Genomic DNA, 21369 nt, shown 5'->3' on the forward strand with positions numbered 1-21369 from the left:
GACTGAACTGAATGAAATTATATTGACGTAATTGCTATAGGAAAAAAATATTAGGGCTCTGGTTATCTATAACCCTTCAGAGTCAAAGATCTGAAGAAGCCAAATGAGGAACACTCTATTACTGAATTCTTACCTGTATCTTCTTAACACAACCAATTAAAATTAATAAATTTCATGTATGCTAACATATCTGAATTACTCTGAATCAGCTTTTTAAAATCTTCTGTTTATAAAAAGATTTTAGCTTCTGGCCTCAGAATGCTATTAAATGTGTAGTGGCCAAGAGTGGGCCAGACAGGGAAACCAAACATTTAGTTAGTGGGTGTTGCAATTGTGTGATTGTTTCTACATATTAGCTCCCTTCCTGATAAGAGAATTATACATTCCCACCAGAATGAGAAGACACCTAGACATAGTCACAGCAGATGATTTGTAGCTGCTGACACGTAATGTGACCAAGAAATACATGTTTTTTTGTTAGCCACTGAGATTTTAGATTTGTTTCTGCATCAAGGCTGACTAAAGGGTGGGTAAGCGCACAGACATACACACACACACACACGCACACAGAGTGTTGAACTAGAAAACATAAATCAGTATGGACAGATGCCATAAATAAGGATTATTTATATTTAAAAATATTTTTCAATGTTTATTTATTTTTGAGAGAGAGAGAGAGAGAGAGAGAGAGAGAGAGGGAGAATGAGCAGGGGAGGGGCAGAGAGAAAGGAAGACACAGAATCCGAAGCAGGCTCCAGGCTCTGAGCTGTCAGCACAGAGCCCGACACAAGGCTTGAACTCACAAACCGTGAGATCATGACCTGAGCCAAAGTTGGACGCTCAACCGACTGAGCCACCCAGGGTCCCTGAGCCTATTTATATTTATATACAGTTTCAGGGGGAGTGGGAAAAATAAGAAGCAGACTCTCAGTGGTAAAAGCACAGACTCTAGGGCCCGATTGCCTGAGTTAAAGCACAAGCTCTGAGACTATGGGCATGTTTCTTAGTGTCTCCATACTCAATATCCTCAAATGTAAAATAAGGAAGGTAATAATAATAATACAAATCTCATGATTGCCATTCAAATAAAATAATCTCTGTACAGTATTTAGAACAGTGTCTGACACTTATGATTTGCTATACAAATGTTTGATAAATAAATGCCAATAAAGAGAGGAAAGAGGTGGAAGGGGAAAAGTGAGGAAAGAAAAGAGGAAAAAGAAAGAGAGACAGGTACAGTATTAGAGAAATTCTCATAGAGGTGAGGTATTAGGGAAATGATCACTGCAATCTTAAGTTATTTTAACTACTCTGTGTCATCAATCACATCAATTGATTCAATGATAGTCATCAGTTGCAAATCAAAGCTCCATGCTAGGAGGTGAGAACATCACAGTGAATGAAACTCTTGTTGTTATGGGATTTATAGCCTGGTGGGTAAGAGATAGTGACCAAGTAATTCCTTGGGTTTAAAACTGTCGTAAACGCTACAGAGTCTTCACCATGAGATTTGCAGTGTATGTGGACTATTTCTTCAGAGCATACATTAATTCATTCAACCATTATTATCAGACACCTGTTTTGTTCTAGGCATAAGTCAAAGGCTGTCTTTGAATCCTTGAAGATTGTAAATCAATGGGAAAGGGGAATAACAGATATTATAGTGCAATATGATAGAGGCAGCAAATGTGATGGATGGCTTCATGTGTGGGCTGTGCAGCCTGAAAGGCCAACCTCAAACAGAGACACCTTGATTTGCTACCTGGGTGGTCTGAGACAAACTGCTGAGCCACCACAAGTCAACAGGGACGAAATTATTTTATGGGTTGAAGTATGTAGCGATATTCCCTTAATGGGAAGCATAAGAACCAACCAACCAACCAACCAACCAACCACACAGGGACCAGGTTGTTCACTATCCCTGAAATAGTAGACTCTCAAACCCATTTCACCTCTATTCCTTCTGTTTCTTATTTCTCAGCAACTTATTTTCTACCACTGTGTGTAAAGTTAATACTATTATTTTCCTCAGGATTGCTGTGATGATGAAATGAGGTAATGTATTAAAAAAAACTCAGTAATTTATATTTAACAGTATAATTTATAGTTTAAATAGTTATATTTGTATTTATATATATTTTTTAATTGTAATTTTATTTTTAAAAATATTTAGTAGTTTTTGAGAGAGAGAGAGAGAAAGAGAGAGGAGGAGAGCGAACAAGAGTGGGGGAGGGGCGGAGAGAGAGGGAGACAGAATCTGAAGCAGGCTCCAGGCTCTGAGCTGTCAGCACAGAGCCCAATGTGGGGCTTGAGCTCACAAACCGTGAGATCTTGACCTGAGTTGAACTCAGACATTTAACCCACTAAGCCACCCAGGCACCCCGATATTTGTGTTTATATTTAAAATAGTACCTTAAATTTACATAAAAGTATGCATTGAACCTTTCAATACTCTTGATGCTTCCGGAATGTTGTGAATTTTAAGTTGATTAACTCTCAATGCCATTTACATTTTATTTACAAGAAACAAAAATTGGGGGGAACAAAGGATATAATGTATATTAAAGCAGTTATTTCATAAACTACTAGGCAAAATATGATTATATTTTACTGAAATATATATACAGATATAAATTCTGGTTTGAAATTTGATCAAACTTTTATCACTAGCCTCTTTTTACTCCCTGTTCCATTGAATTATTCAGTTTAGTTCTTGTCTGGCACTTTCACAATTATTCATTCAAGATTATTCAACACCAAAATAAAACCAAAAGTTCATACTGTGGATCATTTGCGTGAGAACGAGGCAAAAAAAGAGCTTTCTAGTGTTTACAAACATGACTCAGGATGACTAACTATGTGTGGATAGTTTCCTCTTCACAAGAGGAAAAGGAACCGAGTGAGGTAAAAGACCAAGCTATTTTTAGTTAGATATTTTATGCTGGAATCAGGAAGCGATTGAAACTTTCCCTTTCCTGATATGATCCTGCTGTGGAAAACGTTAAAATCCGATGACTATAAAGATGGTGATTACAGGATGGAAAAACTACCTCCTCCCCAATGTCTCGTTTCTCTGTCAAGACTGAGAAACAATGACACAGTCTATGAGTAGAGCAGACGAGTTAGAAAAGAGTATTTTAGAAGAATGCCATGAGCAAGAACATTGCTGCTTTGCAAATTATGGCAATCTGCCTGAACTGTTTTCTACCACAAGTATCCATTTTGGTTGTTGGACACCTCATACTTCTGATTTCCATAGACTAATTCATGGCAAATTTACATACTACTAAAATGATTTTCTGTGGAGATAAAAATTTGTGAGTACCCTTCAAAGCAACACTTTGTAAGAAGTACTCATTTTTGAGTACAAAAACATTGTGAAGGATAAGAAAAACAGCCTAAATAAAATAGAAATATATACAAACTATAGTGTGAATGGCATATATGTGACATTTTATTTATTTTTATATATGGATAAATATATATTTATATGTATTTTTAAATGTATAAATATATATTTGTATCTACTAAATTAGCTTTTCTCTAGAGGAAACGAGCATTTTCTCTGTCCAAACCTAGGATATGTACTTTCTATGATGTTTCTCAATATTTACAATCCATTTTTAGATTGGGAAGAGGTATGGAGTATAAATATAAACATAAATTGAATCTTAAAAAAAAATGAATGAAGCAAGTAACGTAAGATATAATAGATAGGGGTGCCTGGGTGGCTCAGTCGGTTAAGTGGCCAACTTTAGCTCAGGTCATGATCTTGCTGTTCCTGAGTTTGAACCCTGCGCCGGGCTCTGTGCTGATAGCTCAGAGCCTGGAGCCTACTTTGGATTCTGTCTCCCTCTCTCTCTGACCCTTACCCCCCTCAAAAATTAATAAACATTAAAACAATAAAAAAAGATACAATGGATAGAATCTGCAGTTTAGAACTCACTATTTTCTGCTTATGATCATCATCGCTTCCAATAAAAAGCATGCTGGTATTAGGATCCAAGAGCTTTATAATGCAATGGGTGTGAAAATAATTTTGTATATTTAATAATGTAGAGTATTTACATAGCACTTTACAGTTCTCTTTAGTTCTTCACCAAGACGTTACTATAACTTCACAAAAATTAATGTTGGGCATATCTGCTCATCAATAGGCATCTGATCCTTAATGACAAATACAGGTGTAGTGGGTTGAATAGGTGGCCCTCCAAAACAGAAGTTCATGTGCTCTAACCTCCCACCCTGCCCCAGAACCTGTGAATGTAACCTTATTTGGAAGAGGGGTTTTTGCAAATGTAATTAAGCTGAGGGTCTCGAGATGAGATCATCATGGGTTATCTGGTTGGGGCATAAATCCAATGACAAATGTCTTCGTAAGAGACAAAGGTCCTTATAAGAAGACACACACACATATCGGAGAGCGCATATGAAGACAGAGGCTGAGATTGGAGTTATGCAGCAACAAGGCAAGGAAAGCCTGGAGCTGGCAGAAGCTGGAAAAGGCAAGGATGAATTCTAGCCATAGAGCCTTTGGAGGAAATGTGGCCCTGAGATACCTACATCGGTGGTAATTTGTGATGGCAGCCCTAGGAAACTAATATTTGAGGTAAATCTGTAAATGCTATGTTTAATAATGGATAGTTCCCTTTATTGGCCACAGTAGATCGATGCCCAGCAAGCTAACACTTGGACTGGCTTGGCCATGATGGTGTGACCCAAAACAAAGTCATGAATAAATCATATGCAGAGGTTTTCACACAAGGATCATGCCATAATGTTAACAAATAAATCAGGTTAGTGTGGAAAAATACAATTCTCTGTTTTTTTGTCAGTTTGATGGAATTGACCTTGAGTGAAATATAACAAGATAAAGCTAATTTAGATAAATTACTTTTATCATTGGTGAAAACTTGTTCATTTCAAACTTTCCTTTCTTCTCTCCTCCTTTTCTCCTTCCCTCCTTGTCTCCTTTCCTTTCTCTGTTCTTCTTTCCTTTTATTTTTAAGAAAATGAACCCACTGCTCTGGGTTCTGCTCATTACGCATTTAAAAGGGCACTGAAAAACTGAGTTAGACTTATGTCCAACATATGGTAACATGATATAAAATAACATTATTTACGGCATAATAACTATTCTATTATTCTCCATAAAATTTAGTAAGGTTAAAAAAAATTTCTAGTAAACTCTGAATTCTCCTATATTCTTTGCTTGCTCCTTAAAAGAGCCAAAGCTTTCTTAAAAATGTTTTTCCTAAAATCAGTCTGTTCATTTCGCAGACTTGAATGTGAAAACACCCCTGGCTTATTTTCATGACCAACATTAAAGACAAATGCTATTAGAATTCTCCTTGAATGGACCCTAATGGTGAAATAAATTTGTATGGTATATATCTAAGTTATTATAGAGTTAACAAAAAGACTCTTGACAAAATGAAACATAGAACTGATTTTTTCAAATCAGTAAGAATATTATTTAGAATCATGAGGCTCTTTATATCCAGCCTACTATTAGGGTGTGTGCCTACAAATCTAAAACAAACAAAAAAAAAACAACAAAAGAAAACCTAAAAACCTTCCAGTATTATTGCCATTGACATTATCAGTTTTCAAGGCCAGTTACAACATAGATAACAATAAAAACTGTGATCTCCTCCATCAAAAGCCATGATATCTATCATTCATATCTACCTGACAAAATCTGAGTTTTAACTATACTCATGAAATGCTTCTATCAATAATTGTGAAATAAGGTTTATGGTTTTATTTTTTGGCCCAGCATCTTTGCTCTGCTCTTTTATTACAAATGGCATTTATATTTCAACTCAAAAACAGAAAATTTATGGAGGAAAACATTATAAACAATAGTGTGTAATTTCCTTTATAGTTAAGTCTTTGAAAATATAGATCCTTATTTCCAGAGTAATGGGTTTTATGCCATACTAAACCAATAATAAAAGGAAATATATACATATTGGGGAGAGAGGTGAGATGAAAGGAATTGACAAAATTTCTACAGCACATCTATGAGAATGCATAGCTGGAAATGTCTACAGACTTTGTAAATCTATATAGATGGAGTGATTGTAGGCTCTAAGATAGTAAATACATAATAAAGCTACAGTTGTTAAAATACAGTGTGGTACTGAGATAAGAATTATCAGATTGTCAGATGAACCAATGGAATACAATAGATACATACAAAACAGATCTAGGCATTCTGTAGTACTTAATGATACTGATTCTGTAGTACTTAATTAATGATAAAGGAAGCATTGCAAATAATATCTTTGAGGGATTGTGTTATTATGCATCTAATATATTGAAAAATATTAATGAGTTAGAATATTTTAAGAGAATATCATACAAAGAAAAATACCGGTGGCTGGGTGGCTCAGTCAGTTAAATGCTGACTTCAGCTCAGGTCATGATCTTGCAGTTCGTGAGTTCAAGCCCTGCATCAGGCTCTCTGCTGACAGCTCAGAGCCTGGAGCCTGTTTCAGATCCCGTGTCGCCCTCTCTCTCTGTACCCCGCCCCCCACCCCAGCCCCAGCTCATACTCTGTCTCTGTCTCTCAAAAATAGAAAAAACATTTTTAAAAATTTGAAAAAAAGAAAAAAAAGAAAAATATCAGTCTATATGTAACTGATCTTGTTAATATGAATTTCAAGAATAAAACCAGTGAAAGAAGTGACTACATAAATATTTAAAATGTTAAAATCATCAGAAATAAAAATTCCAACACAAATACTCATTAGATCATACTTGCAAAAATAAGACAAATTTTAATATCTTTAAGATATAAAATACTAATGAACAGCAGCAATACTAATAATCCAATTAAAAGTAGTTTAAAAACATGAATATAAATAACCATAACAAACTATTTACACTCACAAGCAAAGGGAAAAGTTGGAGGAAAATGTGCTTCTTTTTCTTTCTGTCATATTGTAAATTTTTTTAACTTTGTTTTCAATATTTTTTCAGCCGGAAAAGCCATGTAAAATAAGGACTCACATATACAATCTTTTTTTTTTTTTAATTTTTTTTCAACGTTTTTTATTTATTTTTGGGACAGAGAAAGACAGAGCATGAACGGGGGAGGGGCAGAGAGAGAGGGAGACACAGAATCAGAAACAGGCTCCAGGCTCCGAGCCATCAGCCCAGAGCCCGACGCGGGGCTCGAACTCACGGACCGCGAGATCGTGACCTGGCTGAAGTCGGACGCTTAACCGACTGCGCCACCCAGGCGCCCCACATATACAATCTTATATAGTAATGTCAATTGGTGCAGCCTTTTGGGAAAGCAAACCAAAAATATTTATTAAAAGTCCTAAACTAATACATATCTAAGAAGCCAACCTAAGCAATTAATAAAAAGTATGGTTAAAGATTCATGGGCAAGGATGATCACAGAGAAAGTGACAAAAGAGCAATAATCTGAAAGTTGAAAATGGAGCATTGTTAAAAATTTTTGCATATTCACATACATATAGAGATACCATGCTGTGTTTATAACTTTTTTAATGTTTTTAATTTTTATTTATTTTTGAGAGAGAGAAAGAGAGAGAGAGACAGAGACAGAGGCAGAGTGCAAGCAGGGGAGGAACAGAGAGAGAGGGAGACACAGAATCCGAAGCAGGCTCCAGGCTCTGAGCCATCAGCACAGAGCCCAATGTGGGGCTTGAACTCATGAGCCATGAGATCATGACCTGAGCTGATGTAGGACGCTTAACTGACTGAGCCGCCCAGGTGCCCGGCATGCTGTGTTTATTATTATGTTAAAACAAAATTTAATGGGGGAGTGCCTGGGTGGCTCAGTCAGTTAAGTGTCCAATTCCTGATTTTGGCTCAGGTCATGATCTCATGGTCATGAGACTGAGCCCCATGTTGGGCTCTGTGCTAAGTGTAGAGCTGGCTTGGGATGCTGTCTCTCCTTCTCTCTCTGCCTCTCTCTCTCTCAAAATAAATAAATAAACATTAAAAATTATTTAATGGCATGGGAAAATGCTCACATTATAATTTTAGGTAGAAAGAAGCAAAATGCAAGACTATATTATCCTGGTGTTCACACACAGACACACACACACACACACACACACACACACACGCGCGCGTGAAGAAAATTGCAAAATATCAGCAGCTGTTGTCTGTGTACAAGAAGCACTTAATATATATTCCAAATATCCAAATTTTTAAATAATAAGTATACATTCTTCTTAATTAGAAACAATGAGTCAAAGTACATTTAAAAACTACAACAAAGTACAAGTTCTTTTTAGAGGTACAAAGTGATAACCAAAGAAGGTGCAAACCTTCTTCCCCATATTAACTCATGAGGTGGCAGGGCTGTGATTCATATATAAAATTATGGCTTTGACATTTTCCAGCCCCCCTGGTGAAATGAATAATACAGTTTCTTCCATGTCCAGAACTAGTTTCCAAGCTATCCTCTTACAGTCATCCATTGAAATTCACTCCCCCATAGCTGCTCGTGGGTCATCAGATCTTCCTCTTGGCTTTCTCAGTCACCTGCCCTGTACAGTACTTCATTATCCTAGGCTTGGATTACATTAAATCCCTCTTAATTTTAATCTTTTGCTCTTTCTTCAATTCGTCCTACTTTCCACCGTCAGATTAATCATCCTAAAATTCCAATTTCATGAGGCTGTTTGCTGGCTGCAAAGCCTTCACTGATTCTCTATTTCCTATCATCCAATTTTAGAGTCTCCCCTAAAGCCTTCCTAATGGGAGCTTAATATCTATCACTTCGAATCAGATCACTCCACTTCCTCAGATGTGCTCATTGCCATCTCTGTGCCATTTTCATCCTGGTCTATTTATTTCCCTGCTCATCTACCCCAGGACATACCAATCTATTCTTACACGGATCTCCCATAACACCCATGCTCATATAAATCAAAATAACTCTTTAACAGTAAGTTTCTTAATTTTCTTCCAAATGACTCTCGCATATAAAGCCTTTCCCCCAAGAAAGCTAAAATGTTATGGAAATCAAGAACCATGGTTTATCATTAATTGCTGCACACAGCACACAGCACAGAAAAATGTACATCTACAATGTATACGGAGGAGGCAGCTAGTGAAGGAGAAAGAGCGTTAGATTGTCATTCTGGAGCCTTGGAAGCTGGTCCAGCTTAACGGCTTCTTCTTTTTTTTTAAAGGCATTTAAAAAAAAGTTTTATTTATTTACTTTGAGAGAGACAGAGAGCATGAGTGGGCGAGGGGCAAGGAGAGAGGGGGAGAGAGAGAATCCCAAGCAGGCTCCGCACTGTTAGTTCAGAGCCCAGTGTGAGGCTTGATCTCACAAACCATGAGATCATGACCTGAGTGGAAATCAAGAGTTGGATGCTTAACTGATGGAGCCACCCAGGAGCCCCCAGCTTGACCACTTCTTAACTAGCACTTTCCTAGCCATGTCCTGAGCTATGTTCTGTTTACTCATTGTCCATTTTATTTTATTTTATTTTATTTTATTTTATTTTAAGAGAGAAAGAGAGATATAGAGAGGCCACAAGTGAAGAAGGGGCAGAGAAAGAGAGGAGAGAGAGAATCCCAAGCAGGCTCCGTGCTGTCAGTGCAGAGTTCCATGCGGGCTCAATCTTATGAACTGTGAGATCATGACCTGAGCCGAAATCAAGAATTGGATGATTAACCACCAGGCACCTTCAGCTTGACCACTTCTTAACTAGCACTTTCCTACCCAGGTCCTGGACTATGTTCTGTTTACCCATTATCTTATTTAATGTGAGGATATGATGAAATTGCTTATCTCACCAATACTTGTTTCCTTGTCAGAATACCACTAACTGCCTCTAAAAAAATTAAATGTGAAAGTATTTTTAAAATATGAGGCTTTATATATATTAAGGAGCTATTATGACAGCCACTATTAGTCTTGAGAGCAGTTTAGTCATAGTATAACAGAAAGGAAAGCAGACACCAGAGGACTCAGGTTATCATTGACTCTTCCTGGTTGGGAGATCATGGACTATTTCACTTACTTTCTATGAATTTCCATTTCTTAATCTATGAAATGGGGATAATAACTCCGTATCTGTTATAACATTTCCTTCATTCACCAACGAAAAAATGACCTACTTAACACTTTGGCTGGCACTAATAATACAATTAGAACCAAATGATTAAAACAAAACATACATTCAAAATAGTGTTCTAGTTCCCAAGGAGTTCAGACAGTGAAAGAGATATATATGTAAACAAATACAGACAATACACCATGAAAATTGCCATATTAGAAGAATATACTAAGTCCTTTGTACTGAAACTAGGTCTGTGGAGGTCAAGAAAGATAACATTTGAGATGCATCTAAAGAAAGTTTGACGTGTTCCAGGTGGAGGGAATAATATTCATGATCTCGCTTGGGTAATATCACAGTGTTGCTGAGCAATCTATGTTGCCTGTTCTGAACTTTTTCTCATTTCTTCAGAGGCAGACTTTTATTCTCCACATGACCCTGGTTCCCCCACCTCTACCCTTTCACTCTCAAAAGATAACATTGACTTCTAATTCCTACAAGAGTGAGAAGTCATCAGATAAGTACTCTCCTATCTTCCCCTCTCCATGCCTAACAGTGAAAAATCCTACCCTCTTGCCCCAATATGGACACTTCTATACTACTTTCCAACTGTATTTTTTTAAATCTGCTTTGTACTCCTCACCCCTGTAAGTTTCCAGGACTGTGACTCTGACTCTATCATATATGTCATCTCTCCACTCTCCAATAACATCTTCATTAATGACTCCCAGGCATCAGCATTTAAATACACTCAAATCTCTTCTATTAACAACCCACCTGTTCACATACACACATAGTTTTCCTGTTCCCCAATTCCTTAATTTTCATTATTTTTCCCTGATAGTTGTTGTTAAATTTTCAAGATACTATTTTATGTCCTCTTCTTGAGAGTATATATTCCCCTGGCATGGTTTTAATTATCTTTTACTTGGTAACATCCAACTTTCAGCCTCATTTCCTTGAACGTCAGATACATTGCATCATTCTTGTTCTGTTGAAGACTGTGAACTTTAATGTGGGTCATGGGAAATCATTTACAAATTTCTTTAAAAAATTTTTAAATTTTACAAATTTGTTAAAGAATGGAAGTGATTAAATCACATCTGTGTTTTTAAAATATTACTCATCATAATGTAGAAAATAGGCTAAAGGGATAAGAAATTGGAGTGAAGAGGACTAAAATATCTACAAGGCATGCAAATGAACATCCTAGATAATGGAATGTTGTATAAATTCTCCTTACCTTGAATGGAGGACTAGAGTCACTTGGTCGTGCAGAAAAGTCAAAGGAGATAATGAGATCGACTCCTCTCTGAGGTCTCAGGATCAAGGGGTATGGCAGGTTAAATGTGAGGCCACTGTCCACTACATGAATCTTTTTACTTTTGACATCCAGAGGCTCATATATTTGCTCAAATTCATCAGGATCTTTAAAAAGGGAAGAAAGAAAAGAATAAATTAAATGGCCATTTCACATTATTTAGAACATAAAAAAATGCATTTTAAAAATAGTATTTATTTTGAGGGAGGGGAAAAAGAGAGAGTGCATGGGGGCGGGGTAGAGAGAGAGGGAGTGAGAGGATCCCAAGCAGACCCTGATCTGTCAATGCAGAGCCCAATTTGGGGCTCGAGCTCACAAACCATGAGATCATGACCTGAGCTGAAACCAAGAGTTGATGCTCAACCGACTAAGCCCCCCCAGGTGCCCCCAAAATATTTTTAAGGTAAGTTTGTGAATAAAGTTTTATATGGTTAGGTCCTCAGGCTTTGGAGACAAACAGAGCTGGGCAGGAGTCCAGCTTTAGCAGCTGCCAATTAATTATTGTCTTTAACTCCTAGTTTCCGTATCTGTACCATCAGGTAAAAGAATCAAATAAAGGTGCTGTGAAGATGAAGTGAGACAATGCATGGAAAGTACTTAGCTCAGGTCCTGGCATTAATTCTAAGCTATGTACCCCTTTAACAGCTTTACCTCACATTACCTAGGTCTTTGCTGGCTTAAAAACATTTCCTCATACATTATCTGGTTTTTAAGTCATAACAGACATGTGAGGTAGACGACATCTATAAATGAAGGATGAAATACATCCATCTCTACAGTACAGAAGGGGGGGCGGGTAGAGTGAATGGATCCCACACTGCATCTCCCTGATGGGCGTCCAAGGAAATAATCCAGCCAATACATTCAGCAAACGTGTACTGTCTGCTAATATTTGGGCTGTATTTCAGGTGCTGAACAAGATGCAAACTCTGTTCTAACAGAGCACGTGACTGATAAATAGTTCGGGTAGTGATAAATGCAATGTAGAAAATGATAGAGGGTAATATAATAGGGAGTAACTTCAGGTGGATAAATGAGAGAGACCTCTTTGAGAAGAAGACCAGAACTGACCAGCTGACGATTTGGAGGGATATTTTTTTCTAGGGAGAGGAAAGAGCCAGAGCAATGTCCCTAAGGCAGAATCTGACTTGGTATGTTTGCAGAACAGCAAGAAGCCTGGTGTGGCTACAGTATCAGAGGGGAGTGAAATGAGGTGACAGAGGATCTGAAAGGTAGCAGGGTCTAGAAATCATTTGTTTTATGAATAAAATGGTAACATGCTACTCTTCACATTTATGTGTGGTGCTCCACATTCTCTTCCCAGGAAAAAGGAATGTGATCAGAACCGAAGTGATCTGAGCTGAATGAAATAACCTGTAATTGTTTTGTTCTGTTCCCTTGTCTTCACACGTGGACTGTTAAGAAGAACAGAGTGATTATGCTCAAGAAAGAACAGAGTGATTATGATCTCTGAGTAAGCACTGAAATTCCACTTGGCAAGCCTTTTCACAGAGGCAACAATCAAAACTAGAGGGTCAGACCAACCTGTGTTTATAGAATCACCTGAAAATGTAGTTAATACCTATTATTCAGGAAAATGTTCAGCACATGATGGGAACCCATTGAATGTTAGTTTCCTCCATATAGTTCTAAGTAAGAATGATACTGACTATATAGTGAATTTTATTGTTATGTTTTGTAAGAGCAAGAGATCCAAAAGTTAGGCAAATCTTTAACTTCTTACTGTCCCATTCAATCCACAATCCTCATCATCATTAAAAGCTGAAAAGCACCGATGAGACAATTAGCCTTGATGTTTATTCCGTGTGAATCGAAAACAGTTCTAAATTAGACTTTGGTTTAGTTACTTAAGAAAATATTATTACCCTTCTAAGTTTCTACAGTTAACACAGAGTCATGTGTTTTCTTCTCTCATATTTATTAAAATTTCTCATCCCTAAAATACTGAATAACAAGTGAATGCTACAAACATATATTAGTGTGTTTATGAACGAAGCAGAACAGAGTTTACAGCAAGGTGATTTGTACCGCCCGGAACTGTTGAATGAGAGTGTGTGAATGAATGACCTTAAACAAACAAACAAACAAACAAAAAACCAAATATGCTTAAAAAAAAAGGCTATGGGGGGAGTGGTTTAGACAAGAATAAGGTCATATAACTAAATGAAAATGTGGGCCAAGTTAAAAAAAAGAAAAAGTCTTGCTATGTCTAAGGTGAATAAATAGGCCAGCAAGGAGAGACAAAAGAAATTATTCTTTAAATAATTATCTTTAGGTTAATTCTCTTTTCTTATCAAGTATGTATGGATTGTAGTGACAAGGTATGTTTCTACCAGCCAAGATTCTAAAATTCTATCCATCACAGAAACTGGAACCTAAGAATTATAACACTGAAAAATACATATATTATCAAATGTGATTTTAATATTTATTCCTCTGAAATTCTTATTGTTTAAAAATTACATATGTGAATGTTTTATGTGAATGTTTGTGGGTCTTTCCTTATATTAGTTTTTAAATATTTTAATAAGAGCTGAAATTCATTATTTGGGTACTTTTATTTCTCTTAAAAACAGCTTCATTTATTTTGAGGGTCTATAATGTATTAGAAATTTCATATATGATATTTATCATCCCCATAATACTCTTACCAAAAAAGGTGTTATGAATGTCATTTTAAAGATAAGGAAACTAAAACCCAAGGGGTCCAGTTTCACACAGTGACAGTCTGGATTCTAAGACAGGCCCACAGGGTCTAAGCCTTCTGCATAGGGTCATGTTGTTACTTCAGTAAACGGCATGGCCATAAAATTGAAAGGGTTTAAAATGGATGACTTAAGGGATGTCTGGGTGGCTCAGTGGGTTGAGCATCTGCCTCTTGATTTTGGTTCAGGTCATGATCCCAGGGTCATGGGATGGAGCCCCACGTTGGGCTCTGCACTGAGTGTGGAGCTTGCTTGAGATTCCCCCCACCCCCCCGCCTCTCTCTCTCTTTCTCACTCTCTCCCTCTCCCCTGCTCTCACTTTCTCTCTCTAAAATAAAAAAACATATACAATTAAAAAAAAGTAAATACAATGGGGAACTTAAAAAGCAATAATTACAATATAGAGAGGCTACCTACACATGCATCTGTCAATCATTAAAACCACATTAGTATGTGTATTTCATCACAGGTAAACACAAAAGTTTTAAAAACATATTAGTGGCAGTATTATTTTTTACACTGCAGTGATTTTCCCCTAGTATGATAAAGTAAAATGATATCACAAATATCTTTCTTTGGCTTCATAAATAGTGCTTTTTAAAATCTTAGCTAAAAGATTACAAAAACAGACCATTTCTCTCATATTCCGTTTGGTTTGCTCCCTCTCATCATAAAACTGGTAGTGTCCCTCTTCCTCTTTTATATCCAAGATAACACCTGAGAGACAAATCATTATGTGCACCAATTCCCAGCTGGGGCACATAACTAAACACCGTATTTCTACCCTTCCAAATAAACTGACAGGAAGTAGTGTTTCCTACTTGTGTTGCAAACAACACAGTTTTGCAAGATATTAACAGATGTTCTTTACACAAAATAAGAGTTCCATGATCAAATGGGCTTGAGAAATATGATTTCAACAGCTTAAAGTAATAGCCAGTTATTGTGTTTGCCTTGGGCTCTTTTTAATGAAATGCTATTTAATCCTCACAGTAAGTCTCTAAGATAGATATCACTATTACTTCTATTTTGTAAGTAAGCTATTATTTCTATTTCATAAGGAATAAACTGTGAGGATTGCTGCAACCTCACTGCCCTATGGTTCCATCAGGATCAGGGCTGTCGGTTTTTAGTTTGGTTCCACTTTTCTACCATTGTTAACTGAGACTTGGGCTAAGTAAGGGCCCAAGACTGTCCAGCTAATAAACGGCGCACCCAGGATTCAAATGTAAGCCAGTCTGCTTTTCAAGTCCTATACTTGAGGCACATTAAGTAAGCCAGTCTGCTTAAATTCATTAGAGTATCCCACTGCATTGTGAAAAGGGGGATGGAGCTGTTAGTTTTCCAAATTTATTTGAATTTGAACCCAATTTATTGTATGACATCCACTAGAATGTCATAGAGAGTTTGATGAATACGACTACGGAGGAATATCCTCCCATACTTTAAAGCCCACATGGTTTCTAAACCTGTAAGTGAGTTAATCAGGTTTTTTGATAGGTATGGAAACATGCTGGGTTCTATAATTACGTACCACCTCCTTAAAGCAGTTCAGCTGTATCGCAGATACTGTATCTGCAGGTATCTGCAACGGTCATTTTATAAACACATCACACAGATTCAATTTATGATGTACCAAAATGTTTGGCTGTTTGTGTATTGAACTCTGGCCTAAATTAACTCATGCCTCGATTTTTTATTCCAGATGGTATGTGTCACAGTGAATAACATAAACACAAAAGTAAACAGGAAAGAAGTTATGTAATTAATGGGCAGCTTCTCCAAAATTAGGTTCTAAAGGTATACAATGATTCTGAAGTAAACAAATGAGAGGAATCCACCTTCTCCTATTTTCAAAAGATTGTCTGCAAGGTGAGGTAATAGGCACAAAAACTGCACTATTTTTTTTTCTCATTTTAGGTTAAGAGATTGTTTTCATTTGAAGATACTCAAATTTTAATCTGTAAAAACAAAATCATCATAGGTAAACCAAAATGTAAGGTTTTCCTAAAATCTGTGTGGTTTTTTTTTTTTGTATGGGGTGGGGTACAAAAATAAAAGAAATAAACTTAGTGAATGTTTTAATTAAGATATGGTATTTTAAAGTGTATAATAAATAGAACTTTTAATGAAGACTTTATGAACCAAGATGATTATAGTTGGTTCATTATGAAGACTTTATGAACCAAGATGATTATAGTTGATGATTATGATACATCTTTTAACTTTAAGCTCCACAGACATAGTTAGTCTAAAGCTTGGAAATAATCAGGAGATAAACAGGGTCTACCTTAGTAAGGAGCTGTCTGAAAAAGCACTAATCGATTTAGCAAATCCAGTCTAAACTGCAGTCAGTTTTTAGCAACATTAATCTGTGAATTATAGATTTGAACGAGCTCATCACTGACCCGACTGGCTTCGTGACTAAAATCAATAGGCCGTATACATTTTCTCAACTGGATAAATATAAAGTGAGTGAAATAGAGTTTTTATGAGATACAACACAAAGAAATAAATTTAAAGTTCCTTCCAAAGATCATTAATTTAAAACAATTTTCGGTTAAAACATTCCAAAACAGGCCAACAAAAGAATGATTAGTCAATGTAATACCATATTTGGAGACGATTTATTTTTCTGCTTCCTCATTTTACTTTATGAGAACCAATCATGAGACTTCCTCCAAAGAGCACCCAATAAAGAAAGGAGTCAGATAAGGTGACGTACAACTCTGTTCTCCAAGCACTATGGAGAGAAGTGAGGACTGTGTCCCACAGTTCCACCAGAATCAGGGTTGCTGGGTTTTAGTTTTACTCTACTTTTCTATTATTCTTAACTAGAGTATACAAATCCCTCCTATGAATCAAAACTTTAAGGAAAGGTCAAAAAATGATTTTAATTTTTATGAGGGTGAGAATTACATTTGTCTTGCTGAGCACTGGGTCTCTAGAACTAAACACATTGCAAGTGCTCTGCAAATACTGTGTAAATGCATGAACAAAGGAAAGAAAGAAGATGAAAATGAAGAACAATTTGAAAGAAGGTGAAAATAACAAAAGCCGTGCATTTCCTAAGGTTACCAAATTTATCTACTAAAAATACAAGATGCTGTTAAATTTGAATTTCAAATTCAACAAATAATTTTCAACAAATAATTTTTTAGGACATGTATGTCCCAAATGTTGCAGGGGCCATATTTACATAGGTGTGTGTGTGTGTGTGTGTGTGTGTGTGTGTGTGTATTATATATATAATCTATACAATATATATATTATATGTATAATATATAATTTGAATTTCAAATTTAACTAGGCCTGCTGTATTTGATCTAGCAACCCTAATGCCTCTGAATCTACATAAAATATTGCAAAACTACCAGGAAGTTGTTAAAATGCAGTGTGAAGAATTCATGCTGTGCAAACCACAGAGCTATGCTGGGTAAATGAATCAAAGTAATAACATAAAACAGATGTAATATAGTATACAGAAAGGAAACTTCCATTTTACATCAGCAAAACAATGACTAACAGAGACATGGAGTGTAGCAGAAAGGAAGAGCTTTTGAGCAATGCTGAGGTCTGTGACCCCATTCTAGCTCAGCTGATAAATTTTGGAAAATGAGAACGATTTTCTTGATCTCCCTTTTCCATAGTGGAATATAACTAAAGATTCTTCCTAATTCTAAATGATCTTTGAGAATGGGGATTATAACGGCAGTAAGTATAATCATGTGCCACAAGACAAGTAATGTCACTGATAAATGGTCGTGTTTTTTTTTTTTAATTTTGGATGAATTTTCAAATGGGATATTGATTTTATCACAAATAGACTTTTATCATTGCTAACATATGAAAGGGTTTGGATTACAGGTATATAATCATACCATACCTCACATCCTAGACTTGGATGCCGTAAACATAATGCAAAGTATAGTGAGTTTCTACTCCTCTTGTTTAAACAAGGGCAACTTCTGCTTTTGCAATTTCCCTTAAGCTCAAGCAACAAATGGAAACAGCACTATGAGAAACACCACCAAACCTAAAGTCATGCCCTAATTTTCACAAATATTTTATAGGCATGATGCTTAACCAAAGAGTAGAAGAAAGGTTTTTGGAAAAATTCCACTTAAGTTTCTAAAGCTTCCTCTTGATGCCCTTAGGCAGAAATGGCTGGGAAATGACATTTGGACAGTTAACAGAAAAAATGATGGTGTGATGTAGTAGAAAGATTTAAGATGACAGAATCATTATAAGAAAGATTATTATGAATTGATTAGTCACCAAGGCAAATTTAACTTTTAATTTGAAACATGAAATGAACTGAAGAATAAAGGGAATTATTCTTTGGAATTTGGCCCACTGAGTGGGTTCTGACCAGCTGGCCTTAAGAAAGCTACCTAACCTTTCTGAGAACTGGAGGGACACACTCAGTAGCCTGATGGTCACTGAGACTGGTGAACTCAACTCTATTTCACGCACTTGGGTTGCATGCATTACTGTGTGGCAGCAGATGGCCAACTAAGGACCCCATTTACCAGAATCCCTTCCAGCACTGGTTCTGCTGAGACCTGTCCTTTGCCAAGGAGAAAAACCCACATGAGATTCAAAGGAGGAAATGAGACAGAGGCTACATTTCTGCCATTTCTACTGCCAAGCACAGTTGTGTGGGCGTTTGTTGGGGGTGATTCTAAAGTGTTTTTGGAATCATTTCTAGAAGCTCAGTCTGGAGCTTGCTCTTCCAAGCCTTGGAGCAATTTTGTAAACACCTACTTCCCTACTTTAAACCCCTCTCAATTAAACAAGGGAGAGGGTTTCCTGTTTTCTGAGTGAACCTTGTCCACTACAGAGAGGATCTAAGATCCCTCCTCAATGTTTCAATGAAAATTTTCTATGCTGAAATAACTATGCCCTTTCTTGTCTAATCGATGTTCTTCTTCTAAAAAACAGTAATCTGAAGCCCTTCACACATTACATGGATGTAGCTGTAATTGAGTATATGTGAATAAATATTGAATATGATCAAAAGGCTTCTTCTCCCTAGAAAGGAATACAGATCTCCTGAATTAGGAGAAACAAACACATGGATTTTGTGTTGTGTGCTTACCTGCAACAGCTGTATCCAATTCATCTTCATCCAACGATTCCTGTGTGGTAAAGTCTTTCAGAGGAGATATTGGATAGGATGTATTGAGATTCAAGCCCAACATGAAGTTGTGTACCTTCCCAGCACGTCCTTCTCTGGTATTGAATAAAGTTGAATCACTCACCAAAGCCATTAACATACGATGGACCCAACTTGCTTGGTTATCATTTTGATATTCCCTTTTAGCATCTTCATTTTCAGTGCCTAAGGAAAAAGAAAAAAAAAAACACCATTGTGTAGATTCCCAAATCCATTGAAAAAATCTTTGGGCAACTGAACGTTAAAATTAACAGCAAAGCTAGGGGTGCTTGGGTGGCACAGTCGATTAAGCATCTGACTCTTGATCTCAGCTCAGGTCATGATCTCACAGTGTGTGAGTTCGAGCCCCACATTGGGGCTCTTTCCTTCTCTCTGCCCCGCCCCAGCTTGTGTGCTTTCTCTCTCTCAAAATAAATAAATAAACTTAAAAAATAAAAAAAAAGTTAAGAGCGAAGCTCTATGGCTTTTGATTTAGCAAGCATTTATTTGTATAAATTAATGCAGTAAAATATTTCAGTTAATAATTTTTGTTCTTAAATTTTTCTTACTTTATCCTTTACCTATAGTCAGTCTAGAGGTTATGTTCTTAATGTGTTACTTGGTCTATGCTTAGGTTTTCAGGCAAACTGCTACTTTCCCCTTTCTGTCCTTCCCTAGTCCTTTTCTTCCTTTTCTCTTGGCTACACACACACACACACACACACACACACACACACACACACAGAGGGAAATTCCACAGTAGATAATCCTCTCCTCTTCATTACTTAAGTTGCGTTCCGTATCCTGTTTAGTAAACATCCAGAAATCATGCAAACTGAGAATAGGCACCTGAAGGATTCAACACGCATATTTGCTGCTCAATAAACACTCTATAAATAGTCATTTCATCCTTGCTTGTAAAGTATGGAATTTAAAGCCATGTAATTTAAACATGTGCTTTAAAATGTCTTACAATTCAGCAACTTTCCAAAAGAAGCAGTCTTAAATGACTTCTTCCTTCAAACCTACACAAATATCACCGTTACTTGGGAGGCCATGTTTAGAACATTGGCTCCAGATTCAGATTGCCTGGATTTCAATCCTCTCTCCGCTGCTTAACTAGTTAACTCTTTTTAGCCTTCATTTCCTCATCAGTAAACCCCACAGGGCTGTTGTGAAGACTGAGATAGTGCATTTGTGTAAATCTCTTAGAAAAGTGCATGGCCATATTAAATTCTTCACAAACATTAGTTAGTAGAAGAGATAGTTGTGGTGACAGCAGCAGCTGCATAATCATTATCATTGATATGATTCATTCACAATCCAAATCGAAGAAAACTGTGGTCGAGTATAACCCCACCTGCCTACATCCCTCTGTTCAGATTTCTGGGAACTCTCTTTATATGCAATATGTAAAACTGTATGTGTGTGTATTTGAGAAAAAAAGTCTATGTTCAAACTTCATAATTTCTAGTAAATGTTAATTAAACATACATAAAACCATAATAAATACTGATTTTTATCCTCATAAAGATTTGCTTAACTGAGCTAAGTAAATGAATGGATATTTCTTTCAGGAACGAATTCAGATGACTACATACAAAAAACACATACATTTTCCTACTCTCACACTTTCTAAAGCCAAATATGACAGAGAAAATCTTTCATGAGAACAAATTAGGCTTTAAAGTGAATGATTTAGTGGTGCCTGGGTGGTTCAGTCAGTTAAGCATCTGACTCATGATTCATGAATTTGAGCCTCACATTGGGCTCTGTGCTGACAGCATGGAGCCTGCTTGGGATTCTCTCTCCCCCTGACCCCTCTCTCTCCCCCTCCCCTGCTCATGCATGCATTCTCTCTCTCTCCCTCAAAATAAGTAAATAATCATTAACACAAATAAAATGAATGATTTAGAGGTGCCCGGGGGCCCAGTCAGTTGAGTGTCCCACTCCTGATTTTGACTCCTGTCATGATACCGGAGTCATGGGATTGAGCCCCATACTGGACTCTGCACTGAGAGTGGAGCCTGCTTAAAATTCCATCTCTCTCTCCCCCTTTGCTCCTCTCCCCCACTTGCATGCACTCTCTCTCAAAAATAAATA

General features: G+C 36.8%; 1 protein-coding gene across 4 annotated transcripts in view; it reads right to left on the bottom strand.

The window, feature by feature from the left end:
* The window catches only part of PLA2G4A (phospholipase A2 group IVA), a 164654-nt gene that overhangs the window by 11602 nt on the left and 131683 nt on the right, over positions 1 to 21369 (bottom strand). For all 4 annotated transcript variants that reach the window (XM_047841341.1, XM_047841343.1, XM_047841342.1 and 1 more), the window contains exons 14-15: positions 19210 to 19452; positions 11305 to 11489 (exon numbers count right to left, since the gene is read on the bottom strand). In XM_047841341.1, coding sequence (XP_047697297.1) covers positions 11305 to 11489; positions 19210 to 19452 — 428 coding nt within the window. The remainder of the gene's footprint in view (positions 1 to 11304; positions 11490 to 19209; positions 19453 to 21369) is intronic.

Source organism: Prionailurus viverrinus, chromosome F1 (genome assembly GCF_022837055.1).
Source record: "Prionailurus viverrinus isolate Anna chromosome F1, UM_Priviv_1.0, whole genome shotgun sequence".
In the NCBI taxonomy this organism is placed as follows: domain Eukaryota; kingdom Metazoa; phylum Chordata; class Mammalia; order Carnivora; family Felidae; genus Prionailurus; species Prionailurus viverrinus.